The 16,363-nt window shown below is 43.5% G+C and overlaps 1 protein-coding gene and 1 long non-coding RNA gene across 3 annotated transcripts in view; one reads left to right on the top strand and one right to left on the bottom strand.

Moving 5' to 3' along the window:
- Positions 1 to 16,363, bottom strand: part of TWF2 (twinfilin actin binding protein 2) — a 61,963-nt gene that overhangs the window by 42,851 nt on the left and 2,749 nt on the right. For both annotated transcript variants that reach the window (XM_080995395.1, XM_080995396.1), the window contains exon 2: positions 668 to 745. In XM_080995395.1, coding sequence (XP_080851521.1) covers positions 668 to 745 — 78 coding nt within the window. The remainder of the gene's footprint in view (positions 1 to 667; positions 746 to 16,363) is intronic.
- Positions 2,530 to 6,517, top strand: LOC308471427. Its single transcript, XR_013982958.1, has 2 exons — positions 2,530 to 4,713; positions 6,191 to 6,517. It is a non-coding gene; the product is annotated as an uncharacterized lncRNA (long non-coding RNA).

The raw sequence follows: 16,363 nt of genomic DNA, 5'->3' as shown, positions 1-16,363 counted from the left end.
TGCTTCCTGTCCTCTTCTATAAGTGGATCAAAATCCTTTTCACTACCACAAGGGCACCCATTAGATTCTATCCCGTGCTTCTTTTGTTAGACAAGTTTTCAACTGCCACCATATCAGACACTCCAATGGCTAACATTGACTACAACCTTTTATTTACATTGCACAGGAGACAGATTTTGAAAGCACCCAGAAAATGGCCCCGTGAACAGAACAGTCTACACGGCCACCTCACTTTGGCCAGACAGCAAGTATCTTATTCCATCTAATGGGACTCCGGTCTGTTGCTTCACAAAAATATCAGCAAGCACCCTCATGGGAAAAGTTGTTCAAAATATGAAGGGGTTCACAGTATGTCCCAAAGGAAGCTTCACTGGCAACCAAAAAACCCCCAGATAAGGATAAAACCTACTGTTCTTTTAAAATTAAAGTTGTGTGGATTCTTGAGTGGATTCTTCTAGGGGATGCATTCCAGAAGCTTCCACTAGAATCTTCCTCTGGGTAGCTCTAGGCCAGCCACCCACCCTGCCCAAGTTGACTGGTGGCAGCCAGATTAATGAAGTGAAGAAATATTTATTTGTTAATTTTGTATCCAGCTTTTCTACCACTGGTACACAACTGAAGAAGCTGACACCAAAAGACAACAACACAAAATCAATGTAAAACTTACCATCCTCGATGACGATTTTGATGAGGCGGACTGAACCGTTCCGGGCCTTGGCAAAAAAATCCTTTAATTCTGTTGTGGCTAAAAGAATCAGAAACATATTGATCAGGATCTGAAAAGGGAAACCCAAACTTTATTCCACTCTTCAAAACAAGGTAAAGGAAAAAGAAAAAGGAGAAAGAACTAGTACAGTTTTTTTTCAAAAAGAAGAAAGATTTCAGTTGCTCTGATCAACTGTGTGGCGAAGTATTAACTCTCACAGAAGTTTCAGAGTTAAATACCGGCTGGGAGGGAGCGCATGTGATCGAAAGAACTTGATACTTGGCTTGAGCGAACATAATATCCCAAATTTAGCAGATAGTTTGGCTTGCAAAGGCAGGGTGGGCTCAGGTGACAGTTTATTAAATATACAGTGCATCCTGATGTATACACAGGGCAGAGGGAAAGGAGCCTGCTGGGATTAGGGGTGATGATGGGCAGAGGCAGCACTGTTTTTGCTCTTGCAATGACGATGTTTTGCTTTAGATGCCCCAACCAGAAACATGTGATACACCCCCCCCCACCAGTGAGCTGCCAAGCAAACAGCCAGCCAGACATTTATAGGAATCGGAACTGGAGCTGCTCTGGCATTCGCCCTCTGCCTGTCCTATGTCGACCCTTGAAGGATAATTTGCTATGAACCCGAGAGAAGAGAAGCCAGCAAAGTTCTTGGCAAGGCCGCAGATGCTTGCCAAATGAAAAACCTGTTGGGTTGTGTGTTGCCGACAACAACAGATAATGTCACCTTTATGGACGGCAGGAAGGATTTGAGTTACTTTGGTTGAAGATGATGTCATCTGCCAAACCCTTTCATCCTGCTCACCAAACATGGATACAACAGCTCTAGGTGAGCTGGCTGACAGGAATTGCATTTTACAGGCCATGCATTTCCCTGTGAGAACAAGTGATAGTAAAAGATAAACTAGCTAAGTAGGAATTAAAGGCTCATTAGCATCACTGTGTAATTAGAACAATTGAACTAACTGAGTAAACAAGGAAGCCCTAGAAAACATCTGATTCTCTGACCTGGCAGAGGCCAAATTTTCACATAATGCTAAGCCAAACTACTACTTAGCATGGAGGCTCCCAAACAAGCAAGCATGCTCACTTCACTCCTTCCCAGAATTTTTAGCTCAGAGTTGCGCAGCTACTAAGCCAAGGTCTGACTTGTGTGTCCTCCAAGCCAAGGGTCGCACAAGTCTCCCCTCCTGAGAGCCAGCGTGGTGTAGTGGTTAAGAATGGTGGACTCATAATCTGGTGAACTGGGTTCGCTTCCCCGCTCCTCCACATGCAGCTGCTGGGTGACCTTGGGCTCTCAGCCTCACTCACCTCTCAGAGTGTTTGTTGTGGGGGAGGAAGGGAAAGGAGATAGTTAGCCGCTTTGTGACTCCTTCAGGTAGTGATAAAGCGGGATATCAAATCCAAACTCTTCTTCTTCCTTAACCCAAAGATTTTGTCATGACTAAGGAGAAGAGACCTTAAGCATGAACCCCAGTTTGACTTAGCTGCAGTTTTGCACAGTTAAAAAAGGAGGAAGCACAGTGGGCGTGAGAACCTCTTTTTTTTTTTTTAATGATATTTATTAAAATTTCAGAGAAAAAAAGAATTACAGAAAAACAAAAAGTAAAAATACAAGAAAAATACAAAATACAGAATAAAAGAATAAAAGACACTTAAAAAGGAAAAAAAGAAAAATGGATCAATCTTTCCATAGCTTACATTCATATCCTTGTTTCCCTGACCTCCTCATACCTCCTTTTTTTGTATTCCAGTTCAATTAGTTAAGTCAGCAATTTCTTTCCCTCTTTGTTTTCTCATGATCCTTTAACTTAATATACTATAACTTTAAATTTTCATCTATTATCAATCCTTTTTTACATACACCTTTATAGCATTACTGCTTAAACCACCTAGCTTCAGCGTGAGAACCTCTTTAGGCACCAACGCTGTGCCAGTAAGTTATACTTTGGTTTACCGCAACTTGTGTACTGGACCCACAATGCTGGTTCTCTGCTAACCATGGTGTACAAATCAGCAGCTGGCTTCAGGAATGCACCCTCCCTCTACGCCTCTCCAGCATGCATTGCCCCTCCCTTCCCTAATCAAACTTAACTGTGGTTTAGTGCTACATCTGCACCAAATTGGGCTAAAGCCTACCACATTTGCATCATAACTGGCATTTGAATCAGGTTGGCAAACCCTGGTTAAGAGAGAATTTCATTAGCATGTGCTTTCTTGAAGTTGTCGTGATTTGAAAAGCAAGGTGTATTTCTGCACCAGGCTACTGCATTTGTTACCATGATTCACCATCTATGCTTCAAGATCAGCATGGTGGAACTGAAACCTGTTGATCCTATTAGATTAGAGCTGGGGAACCTCTGGCCCACAGGAATCCAATCTGGCCTGCAAGGCCATTTTCTCTAAACCATGCCCACCTGTCTGTCAGCTGATGGACAGGAGGGCAGGGTTCAATTCTACATTGGCTGTGGCTATCTGACTCTTGAAGCCAAAAAGGTTCCCTACCTCTTAATTAGATTTTTCAGGAGTCAAATACAACATAGGCAACTTTTTGTGGGACCACTTTGGAGAAGTTGACGCTGATCTTGCAGTCTTCCATGATTATATGGTACCTGGATGTATTGGCAACTGATGCAAAATCCAAACAAAACCAAAGTAATGGCAGTTTGCAGGCTCTGCCCAGGCAAGTCTTGGGAAATGATGTCTCACTGATGGTACTTGTTCACTCTGATCTCGCCGGTCACAGCCTGTCCTAGCTGAATCTTCCAGTTATGGCAGCAGCTGGGAAAGAAGGCTGCAAACCTTTGGTACAGATTAACTTGTGTGATGTTTAGCCAATACAAGATAGATAAACGCACAGCACTGATCTGCAGCGCTGATCTTAGAATCTACCTGGGGCTACAAATGGTACAGATTGCAGAGGAGTGCCTTTGGATGAGGCACCTCCTGAGGAGTCAATTGCTTCAGGATCTAAAGGTGGCTCTCAACTGCCTCCTAAATACTAATGCAATACGTTAGTATTCATTTTAACCTATGAAACTAACTCAGGGAAAGCCAACATGGTGCCCTCCAAATGCTGCTGAACTTCAAATCCCATCAGCCCCAGCCAGCATGGCTATGGGGCAGGGAATATAGGGGTTGTCTCCTAACATTTGGAGGGCACCACATTGGCTACCCTTGCTAGCTCATGCTAAATCCCTACATGATTATCTCCTTCTATGTACCCTTGCTGATCTTATTGGCCATGCAAAGCACTCCAAAACAAGCATTTCACCACACAAAGCAGCAAAGTAATCAAATATATACTTTTACCAATGCAGATTTTTCATTACTCATGCAGCCTGATGCAAAGGAAAAACTATGTAAGCCTGTGTGTGACAATACCTTAAAAGGCATTGTCACTGCTTGCTCCTAACAGCTGGACTTCCCCCTTCTGGCTGTGTGCATAAGTGAACACACACTGGTTTACTTTATCATACACAGCTTCTTCTGGCTCTCTCTCACAGTCACAGCCCACAATGCTGTTTGAGAAGGGCCATAGCTCAGTGGAAGAGAACATGCTTGGCATGTAAAAGGTCTCAGCATCTCCAAGGAGGACTGTGGAAAGACTCCTGCCTGCCTGAAAGCCTGGAGAGCTATTGTCTGTGTAGATCAGGGTTTCCCAAACTTGGGTCTCCAGCTGTTTTTGGACTACAATTCCCATCATCCGTGACCACTGGTCCTGCTAGCTAGGGATGATGTGAGGTGTAGTCCAAAAACCGCTGGAGACCCAAGTTTGGGAAACCCTGGTGTAGACCAAGTGTCTGACTGGTGCAAGGCAGCTTCCTATACTCCTCTCCCCTTTGGGTGTGACTCAAGACACATTGGCTGAGAGTTGAAGCACCACTAGCCTCTACAGCTGACACAGCTTTCCTTATTCCTCAGGTACAATGCTCTTGGACCCAGTTTGTTGGAAATAGAGCTGGAGAAGTTGTGCTTCACAGAAGCCTGCAGTAAGTCTCCACTTTCCTAAGACATTGGTCTCTTACACCTGCACAGACCAAGAGTGAACCTGCTTCTTTCCACCATCCCCCCCCCAAAAAAAACCCCAAGCTCAACAGCCCATACTGTTGTAGTAGTAGGCACTTTGCAGCTGGCGAGTCCTTGGTTTCCCTCATCCTTTCCCTGCTCCGTCTTTTGTGTTTCTCTCTGCGATGCTGCAGCAACAGTACATAAGCAAGCCGCAGCTGCTAGTGTGCTTGAGTAGAATTAGCCATTCAATGGCCCTGGGGACATCATTGTGTGTGTAAATATATTGCTTGTGGGGGTGAGTTTTAAGAGGAGTGCTGCCTCAACCAAGCGAAACATTTTCCTGCAAAGGCTGGGAGCATCACCTTTCAAGAAATTCCTCATCCCTCTGCCTCCCACTGCTTTTAAGGATGCAGTTCCTCTCTTTGTTTTCAGGAGACAGACTTACATGCAACAACTTAAAATATTTGCCCTACAGGCAAATGTCAAATGTAATGCCCAGAACTGTGACCTTAGGAGCTTACTTCTCTAGTATGTTCTGTAGATTTGTACACTCATATCAGATGCCTATTTCTAAGGAAGATACTGCTCAGCCTGCAAGATATCTAGCACAGCATTAAACAGGGATTAATTATTTGGTCCTGACTAGATCCAAGCTTCCCAGTATTGTGCTGCCAATGCTCATTACAAGCGTCCTTTGTAATCTGGAGAGTTTTAATCAGACTTAGTAACAGAGAACCTTAACACACAATGCCAGCTGTAAAGGTGGAGAGTGAACGTTCCAAAGATACCCTTTTGAGTTGCTTTACAAAAGGAAGCCATGACAATTTCTCTTATTAATACAGAGGAACTTTGAAAGGCTGCAGGAGCCGTCACTCAGCACGGCTCAGGTTCATCAACTCCAGCCACCACCAGAGGCCATATCTATTCCATATCACAGGACATCAAAACCCTCTGTTTTAGCACAGATGTGGCCCAAGGAAAATTATTTACTCTGCTTCAAAGACCCCAAGATATGCAAGCAGTTAAAAAGTCCCCCCCCCCCCCCAGGAACTACTGTGGATCAGAATAGATATCTGTAAGACTGGGAGTAGAAGATCAAAAACAGAACAGGAAGCAGACGACTATATTTTTTTTTACTTACTTACTTACATAGAATACTTAAATCCTGCTCATGTCTTCCAGCTAGACTGCAACTCCCATCATCCCCTGCCCATTGGCCATGCTGGCTGGGGCTGATGGAAGTTGGAGTTCAACATATCTGGGTGACACTGGCGTAGCTACCACTGTATTTCTCAAAGAGACTTGCAAAAGTTTATCACAATAAAAATCACATTCAAGTCTTCCGTCAGGAGCAGAAATAACCTGATGCCCCTACGGTGCCAGGGGGCATTTCCTGCCCTTATCCTTGGTGTTGTTCTCTAGCTTGAAAGGAATTGTGCAGCCTTAGTTTCCTTGCAGGTGAACAGAGAGCACTAAACAAACAAACAAAAGTCCACCATCTGTAAGGAGATATAATTCAGCAGTTGCACATGAACTGAATGACCAAGAGTTTGGATCATGCTCACCGGTGGATTCCCTGTAAAGGCTTTATTTAGTAGCTAACTGATATGTTTCCATTGTTATAGCAACCGGTTACTACATATGCCTGTTCAGGAAGGACATGATTGTTGTTTTGTTGTGTATTTTAATTATGTATGTATTTTATAATTGATTTCATAGTTGGAAACTGCTTACAAGTCACTCTGGCATGTAAGTGATAGATAAATTAATGATAACAACATGAATTTCCAAATGAGAACCTTTATTTAAATCAAAGATGGGAAGAGTACGCAATTATTTTCATTTGGCATATTCTGCCATTGACTGTTTTTTTCTCATTATGTATTTCAACACACCTGCCTGTTGTAATCTGAACTGGGCATGAATATATCCTGACATTTATGACATTTTTGCCTGAGTCTACTCCTGCTACACCAATTCACTGTTTACAACTGTGATCGCATCATATTTTCACACGTACCCCACACCAGGAGAAGAGTGGACCAAGTTTTAGTATGAGCATCTTTTCCTCCATCATCTCATGTCCCATCACCAGCTGGATCAATAATACATGAACCCTGAAATGAATGCCCTCCTGAGTATGTCAAGTCACTCTGTCCTCCTGACAGGAAATCTGAGCCTGTGGCTATCAATCTTTCATTCTCTGGACGTAATCTTTATGTTAAGGAGACTTCAAGTAGCTGTTTTCGTTTCCCATTCACTGGGTTTGAGGAAATAGGTGCTACATTTGGTATTATGACTAAAACAAATCCCAGAAGGTCGTGGCCTTATAGGGTTCCCAAGTAAGGCCATCCTGACCTCCTGGCTAGCTGCTCCTCAGGTGTTCTTGTTCTGAGCATTATTTCATGGCACTCCCAACTCTCCAGATCTCCCCCAGTTGCTGCATTGACACCTGTCCTTTGTTGTACTACAGACGCCGCCCAAAAGCAAGAGCAGAAGCAGCCAAATAGATACACACAGAGAGAGCTTTGTTGGTATGAAACAATGCAAGCTCCTTAACATTTAAGCTTCTGTAACAGCTTCCTTTGCGCGCACACCAAAAACTCTTCTTATCTGAGGCCTGCGCTAGACCTGTCTCTAATTGCAACAGCCTTGGTATGTTGGCTACTCCATGCCATGGTCATTATGGCCAAGATGAGGTTAGCATCTGGAATGTCTGCAAGTCGCTTTGAGGTTATTTACTACAATCAAGTGGTACATAAATGTTATGAAATAAACAAATAAATACCATCATTTGGTGGAAAGCTTCCATGTCGACATACCACCAGCTTTTGTAAGGAGTACCCAGCAATGGTGTTAAAAGTTTCAACACAACATCACCACAGTAGTGAGCGCTCTCTCTCGCTCTCATGCTCTCTCTCTCTCTCTCTCTCATTCTCTCTCTCTCTCTCTCATACACACACAATGGCTGCCAGGCACCAGCCACTGCATGGCAAGCATCATATACAAGCTAGAAAGTTACATGAGAGAATATTAAAATAACTGTTATGCCCAAGGGAGCAGGAGTGGGTAGCAGCGCCCTCAATACCACCAGCTAAACATTGTGATATATCAGCGTATCACAATGTCTGAAATAAAGATGGAACTGTGTAGAGGTGAGCATCCCCCAAGGGATGAAAAAAAGAGTACTGTTGATATATAACTGGCGTAGAAAGCTGGGTTGAGCAATCGCTTGCTTCTAGAAGTAATTTCTCTCTAAAGATTTATAGGCCACAAGTGCAGGTCAGGCAGGCAATGAATGAAGCATGCCGCTGGCTAGCTTAACTCCAGAAGGAATAGCTGAGGAATATCTATGCCACCAACCCAGGCTAGAGTCCCAATTCTACTTCTGCAGTTTTGTCATGTTTCAGTATGGCTTTTACGCACCTGCCTCAGCTTTTGGGGATGGAGGGTGGCCATGCTTCAGGCCCATCTAATTGAGACACAGTACTTCTTAAGTACCTGCTCCAAAGGCTTCCAGGACTCAGTGCGCCATGGCAAAGGTCAGCATTTCTAGGCCATGTTGTCACTCCCGGCAGGGGTCATAAGCTTTGATTTAACTGTCATGTTTGGCTTGGATGCATTTTACTGACCTCATAAACAAGTCCCTGATATGGTCATTGAGGCAATCAAAATTCAGGACAGCTGTCCCTGCTTTCCGATGGACTCCCGATAAGAAACGGAGGGGTTACTTGCAAGACAACAAGTCCCTCCTGTCTGAAATCTAGCCCTAGTAGTTCAGCTTCACAAAGAGCCAGAGAGTCCTGCCGGTGTATAAATTACTCCCTGAACTCCAAGCCTGTAAAACAATCTCATAGCTGCTTGTCATTCACCCTCCCAAGAGTCGGGCAATGACTGGAGACGGCTGGATCAGGTGTCAGGTCCCCAGAGCCCAAAGGATGGATCCTGACAATCAGCTTATTACACTAAAAGGTTCTTAAACACACTGTTTCCAAGGGGGTTTCCTCTGCTTGGATAACTTTAAACTCTCAGCTTCACAGGGCCTTAATTATTCAGACAAAATTACAGCTCTGTATCAAGTGCAGCTCCTTTGTTTGTGTAAAAAAACCTCCTCTCCATTTTCTGAACACACTAGCCTTTAGCACTCTCCACAAAGCGACGGAAAGGACAATGAGAGCTTCTGGTATGGAACGGAGCTGGTAAGAACATTCAAAATAATAATTTGATCTGCCAACCAGATCTGCAGAATGTGCTTGTGTCTGCTCAGGTCCCATTGAAATTAACCATGCTTTGGTTTCATTGTTTTTATTCACCGGTCCCTAAGGTCCCAAGGCAGGTTACATTAAAACGCAGTAGTAAAAACTTTAGTTCGTAAAAGAAGAGCTGGAGGACCATTGGCTCTCCAGATGCTGCTGGACTCTCACCTTCCCCATCACCCCTAGCCAGCATGGCCAATGATCAGGAATGATGGGAACCCAAGAAGATCTGGAAGGCCACCATCCCTGATGCAGAGATGAAAAGAGAGTCTCTCGGAATACAACCTGCTTCACCCATGACACTACATAGCGGTGAACACACATTTGCCACCAGGGTGTAGAGAGGGCAAGAAGCTGAGGCCCAATCCTGCCTCTTTGGCAGGTGAAACTGCTGTGCTTTTGCAAAGACCTGCTTGTCATCGTGAAAGGATGCCCCTTGCCTAGATTGAGGCATCTGTGCGATACCGTACTGTCTGCTTTTTTCTTTCAGCTGTATCTGTTGTTTTATTGAATTCTAATGTTGCTCCCCGCTCTGGGATTGTGTCAAAAATGAAGAGCAGGTTATGAATGATGTAAATAAACAAACTGCATTTTAATTAGAAACAGCAATGTATTGCCATGTGAAAGGCAAAAAAGAAGTGTGCCCATGTAAAAATGTTAAAGGGCCCTTAAAAAATATACAATTGACCCACGAAGTCATCCAAGAACTAAGCAATGTCTTTCTTATCACAATACACAGCAAGGTTAGCGACTATTTTCCAGCTTGAGGGCCATGTTAGTGGGTGGGCAATCTTCTGGGGGCCGCATGCCAGGGACAGGCAGGGCCAGGGGCAAAAAGTAGGTAGGAATAACAGATGTGACACCTCTGCACAGCAGGGTACATTCCAGCAAGACAAAAATCAGAGTTTCTCTCTCTTACTTCCATTCGCACACATTATATTATCCACTCAGGCAAGAAAGAGGCATAATCACAGTTCAAGGAACTTGAGGAGGTGGCAGAACAGGACCAGTGAGTGTTGTGGGCCAGAAAAAGGGGATATGGCCTTGGAAAAGTCCCAAGGGCCACATAGTGAGGCCTGGAGGGCCACATTTGCTCTTGAAGCCTGAGGTTCCCCATTCCTGCACTGTCATGTTTACCACTTGCAAGAATACAGAACCTCCTATCTTAAATCAGAAAGGCAATACAAGAACCAAATTCCTTTTCTATTTTAAAATTCCCCTTTCCACCAGCCAGCAAACAAAAGATCTTGAGCAGCGCCACACATGCTTTCCATTCCAGGAGAAGGCTGTCACTAGAATGTGGTGTTTAAAAATACTTCTAAGAATTTGGAAGATGGGCTGCCAATTGTTCTGTTACACTACTTTACAGCAATGCAAATAAGGCGTTTTATCTACCAGACTGGAAAAGCCAGAGGCAGCCAGATGGAGCACTGGCTACATCACAGCCTTGTGAGAATAGGCTATAGAAATTGGCAGGCCTTTACTAAAGCAGCCCACTGACCCATATGATTCAGGGCAGAGGGACTTTGATTTAATACCTAGCAAATCCATACTGAAGTCACCTTGCAGAAAGGTCTCTTTTGTATTTTCTCATTGCAAAATGTGCTGACAGCAACTGAGCTCTTAGACTGTGCATTGAAGTTCTTCTCCAAGTAAGCAATGGGTGAGTAAAGTACATTAACTACCTAGGCAGCTAAATCAGACAAGTTTATTCACCACTTAGTAATGCCCAACAGAAGATGGAAGCAAGTGGCCAATTTTCATTTTCTACCTCTTTTTAAAAACACTGCACAGTGAAAAAAAGGCCATCAGAATTTTCTATCTAGAGAGAAGCAGTAACTACACATTCTCACTGTGTCTTGTCTTCATGCTGTCTAAAGTGCTAAGTTAGGCTTCTTTTAGAAAGCCCAAGTGTTCGAAAACAGAATCCACACCTGGTACCAATTCAAATGTGCAGTAATAGCACATGATACAGTCCTTCCTGGACTATACTATTCCAGAATACAGTAGGACAGCTGCATGATGAAATGCTCCAACATGTTAAAAAAAGAAAAGAAAAAAGGATTCCCTGCACATGGGAAATTAAGTCAGATCTTCCACCTTCCCAGAAAAGTGCTAAAGCAGCACACACTGTTGTGACCCTTACATTACTCAGGTACCACCTGAACTGCCCTTACCCGTCCATCTTTGATAGTTTGGTTGATGAAAACTGCCAAATACATGATGCACAGGCACCCACAAAGAGCTTATCACACAGAATGGCCGTCGTACAGTTTAGCTTTCCAGTGGCCTTCCTCACCTAGCAGTTGGAACACATGGATCAGGTTATTTGCTCCAAAGTCATGGACTCTCCAGGTGGTGCCTCAATATCTCCAGGCAACATGGTTCGATGTCTTAATTGATTCATTCTATCAGGCTTTATCGTTTGCTTAAAAGTCAGTCTGGGAGTCGGCATTCCCATTGGATGATTCACAAGTGACAACCTACAGATTATCTCTGTCCTGCAGCAAGAGCTCTCTCCTTATACGCGCCACACCATCTGGCCAGTAGGATTATCCACCGTGTGACTTCTGTTTCAGCATATCTGAAGACGTGTGCATGCACACGAAAGCTCATACTAATAACTAACTTAGTTGGTCTCTAAGGTGCTACTGGAAGGAATTTTTTTATTTTGTTAGCGCACAATAAGGCTGCAATGTAAGCAAAAGAGCATATTTCGCTTCAGGACAGCAGGCAATATAGCGATGAAAAGCTAAAGAGAAACAGGAGGTGAGACAAATAAAAACCCTTCACAAAACAAAACCAACTTCCACATGTGGAAGTTGTGGGGAGAGGCTGTATCTCGGTGGTGTGGCTTCTGCCCAGCATGCAGAAGGTCCCAGGTTCACTTCCCAGGAACAGGAAGTACAGCTGGGAATGTCCAACAGAAATCTGGAGAACTGATGCCTGTACATGTCAATTCTTCTGACTGCATTCAGTGGGGCTTACTCCAAAGAAAGTGGGGTTTGGATCACAGTTACCAGAGTTACCTTCCATTAATTGTCTCAACCTAACCTGCCCTCGAAAAAGGCTGCCGTGTGGGTAAAACTGAGATAACTATATAGGATTGAAAGTGGCAGGTTGATAGAAACCTATACAGTGGTACCTTGGGTTAAGTACTTAATTTGTTCCAGAGGTCCGTTCTTAACCTGAAACTGTTCTTAACCTGAAGCACCACTTTAGCTAATGGGGCCTCCTGCTGCTGCCGCACCGCCGGAGCACGATTTCTGTTCTCATCCTGAAGCAAAGTTCTTAACCTGAGGTACTATTTCTGGGTTAGCGGAGTCTGTAACCTGAAGTGTATGTAACCTGAAACGTATGTAACCCAAGGTACCGCTGTATTAGCTAAATAAAATGGAAGGTTCCTCTGCTCTTCTCTAGTAGTTAAAAAGGGTGGAGTGCTAATCCACGTTAATGATTATGAGAACACACCAGGTAAATCGGACCTGGAACAAAAGTCATAGCTTAATTAAGCACTTTAAGAACATTCCCATAATCATGCAATGAGACTGTGGAAAAGCTGCACCATTCTTTATAACGTATAACACACACCCCACGCAAACTAGAAGGTACAGTAGGATTAGGCAATCTGTGTTCAATTATTTTTAGAACTCGCCCTACAGCAAAGAATGATGACTCTAATTAATGTTATTAGCTGTGAGACTAGAACCAGATAGTTATGCTTGGTTAATTTTGCTAAAATTCAGCAGTGCCATTTTATAGATTTTTCCTCAGGTGAGATAACACATAGCATTTGGGATTTTTTATAATGCCTCATAATAAGCAGTGATGCTTCTCTTGTATTCATCTTCAAGTTCTGCAACTCCTTGCGGAGGGTGGGAGGAGCAACCATGCAAGCAAGCCCACGACTTTGATGGATTACCAGCTGTGAAGTGAAAATAGCTTTGGAAATTTAAAGGTGGGGCAATCTGGCATAATAGTCTACTAACCACCACAAGCGATACAATTGATAGCATAAACTCAAGAACCATTTCATGGTGGGGAGGACTGTTTAAGGCATTACAAGCATTTCACTTAAGGTTTTCAGGATAAAATAATCCAGGGCAGGGCAGATCCACCGGGGGGGGGGGGGCAGCAAAATACAAGAGCTGCAAGGTAACACCTGAAGAGCAATTTGGTACAAATAATAGGAACATCTATTCAGATTTTGCAAACTGCTAAGTTCTTAATACTTGAGATATATACCTAAACAGGAGATTCCTCTCAACACAGCATGGGAGCACAGAACAATGAAGCCACATTTGGTTCTTGTTTTCTGCTCCAGTCCCCTCTCAGTTAGGGTTAGATATTAACTCTGCAAAGAATTGGGGCATTTTTCTTCAAGTCAGGAGCCAAATAATCCTGACTGCATTTTCCTGATATATTTTTATTTACTGCATTTATTTCCCACCTTTCTCTCCAAGGGGTTCGTGGTGGTGTATATGGTTTCCCCCCTCCTCAATTAATCCCACAATCCTGTGAGGTAGGTAACTAAGAGGGAATTACTGGCCCAAGGTGGCCCAGTGGGGATTTGCATTAGCAGACAAAGAAGAAGAAGAAGAAGAAGAAGAAGAAGAAGAAGAAGAAGAAGAAGCAGCAGCAGCAGCAGCAGCAGCAGCAGCAGCGGCAGCGGCGGCGGCGGCGGCGGCGGCAGCAGCGGCGGCAGCAGCGGAGGAGGAGTTTGGATTTGATATCCCGCTTTATCACTACCCGCTAACATTCTCCTTTCCCTTCCTCCCCCACAACAAACACTCTGTGAGGTGAGTGGGGCTGAGAGACTTCAGAGAAGCGTGACTAGCCCAAGGTCACCCAGCAGCTGCATGTGGAGGAGCGGAGACGCGAACCCGGTTCCCCAGATTATGAGACTACCGCTCGTAACCACTACACCACACTGGCTCTCTTAGTCTTCATGTTTGTCTTTCACACTGTTCCTTTTCCATGTCATTCACTGCATTTATAACCTGCCCTTCAACGTAAGGTCCCATTGCAAAAACACAAATTCTAGAGGGGCAGTTGCTGTTTTAGTCTGCTACAACAAAGAAACAAAAATTCATTTTAGCACTTCAATGCACTACAGCACAATCCTAATCATGTGGTTCAGAAATAAGTCATACTGAATTAAATGAGGCTTCGCGCAGGTAAATGTCTGGATTACTAGACATGATAGAGGGGACAAATTTGAAGACATATCAGTGTTGAAAGTGAATCATGCTTAATGCTCCTTACTTCCTAAAAAGTATATTGGACAAAAGTGGAATGTGATAAGCAAGACAACTAAGGCTGCAAGGCTAACCTTACTAATCTGGGAGTAAGCCCCACTGAATTCAACTTGTTTCTGAGCAGACATGGTTAGGATTGCTCTGGAAAGCAGTATTATACACGTTTACCTGGAAGTCATTCATACTGAACTCAGTGGGGTTTACTTCTGAAGAGGCACGCATAGGATAAAACTGCTGCTGTCCGATTTCAGCTACCCAACAGAGGAAAATTCAAGATATAACAGCAATTTAAATTTTAGCTTAAAGGCATGGAAGGTTGAGTCCTGGATTCCAAAGTCTGGTGGTCTCATTTACAATCAGAAACAAAGGAAACAGAAATTATATATAGGACTGAGCATTATTAAGCACAACACGCCAGTGCTGACTCTGGTTCTTACCCCTGAGAGGCCAAAGCATGCTTTACTTGGACTTAATACATTTGTGGAGATCATCAGCATTGAACCCATGTATCCCAAAGTCCTATGGCACTTTAAATGAGAATATGAAATACGTACCAAAATGTATCAGGATAGCATTTTCTAAGGATAGTGCCATAAGGAAATCATAGCCTGTGTTCCTCATTACAGCATTTCCAACTTCTCCGGTGTACTTGTTGATCAGGAAACTGATTTCCCTTGTTTGCTTCTCACGAAAACTGTTTGTGGAGCAGAGGCCAAAATACAGTTGGCTCCATTGCCAAGTAGTAGTGGTTGAGCCACTAAGTAATAGGGACCATAAATGTAAAGTTCTTGCCAAAAGAATCTCACCAAGGTGTTTAACAACAGGAAGCATTCAGGTATTTCAAGATCTATTGCTTTGCACAACAGACTCCTGAAGACCGCTGGGAGGGGGGGAACATCAGTGCATGATACACTGCAATTGAAGTGGACAAGTCCTGGAAGAATCTATAGTAGGTAACAATTCTGCATCGTCAAGAGTGGCGAAAAAGCTGACCCAGGAGGTCTTTAGCATCTCCAGCTCCTACATACTTATATTGATTATGTTACATAATTTATAGCACATTTAAAACCTCAATTGAGATTTCAAGGTAGTTAAACTATATAGGGGGAAGAGCCATCCACCATCTCTGCCTTCAGCTTGTTTACAATGAACAAAACCTCAAATGAACCCTTCCCATACCTAGCTACATCACAGCATCTTCTTCTGTAGCAATTTAAAACAATATGTCAACTACCCTAGGAGACATTTCAGCACATAATAAATAGAGACAAGAAAGATTACTTATGTCAAAGCAAAGTCAACCTTCCCCAGGCAAAGCATCAAAGTATTTAGATAACTAAAGAAAACGCAAGCCTGTGATTTCATCAGGTCCCATTTACAAAAAATCCAAAGATACTGTAGTTAACAGGACTATTAAACTCCAGTTCTTAATCCAAGTCAATAGGCTTGCCTCAGGTTTGGTTACACAAGCAATAAATTCCAGTAGCTTGTGGGCAAACCCCTGTTCTTCCACATTTTCACCTGCTGTGGGTTTGCTTTCGGTTATGGGAAACTGCAAAATCTACTGCACAAAGTGATGAAGGTGTTGTCAAGGTGTCAGAACACCACTCACTCAAACTTTCATCATGTAAACAGACCTGTAGCAAGAGAACAAGGAAGGAGTGGATCAGAGGGTGCAAAATCAGTCCACGATCGTGCAGAAGTTCTGTTTTATTCCAGAAGCAACAATAGCTGTGTTGAGAGACATGATGCATCTGGCACAAGATGCCAGACAGTATTTTACAAGAGCAAAGGCTCTAATCAGTTATCTCCTGAAGTCCAGTCCTGTTCTTAGGATGCTGAAATTAATGGACCACCACCCACAGTGTGTGAGGCTATGAACAATTACAGCCACTTCCAGAAAGAGCCTCTCTCAGGTTTCAGAAGGTTGATTCAGCACACCTGATGTCTACACACTGCAGAAGGCCCATGACACTCCTGTTCTGATCCTTGCTAGTCAAAATGGCAGACCAGCAACCAGTAAGATCAGTCCAAGTGGCACAGTCCAGAAAAAAATGCTCTAGGACACCATGGTAGCTGGTACCTCTTCTCAATCCACCCACCCCTATTTTAGTATT

Source organism: Podarcis pityusensis (genome assembly GCF_964106645.2).
Source record: "Podarcis pityusensis genome assembly, chromosome: 2".
NCBI lineage: Eukaryota > Metazoa > Chordata > Lepidosauria > Squamata > Lacertidae > Podarcis > Podarcis pityusensis.
The sequence above is the reverse complement of the archived record's forward strand: the minus strand, read 5'-3'. Positions and strand labels throughout refer to the sequence as shown.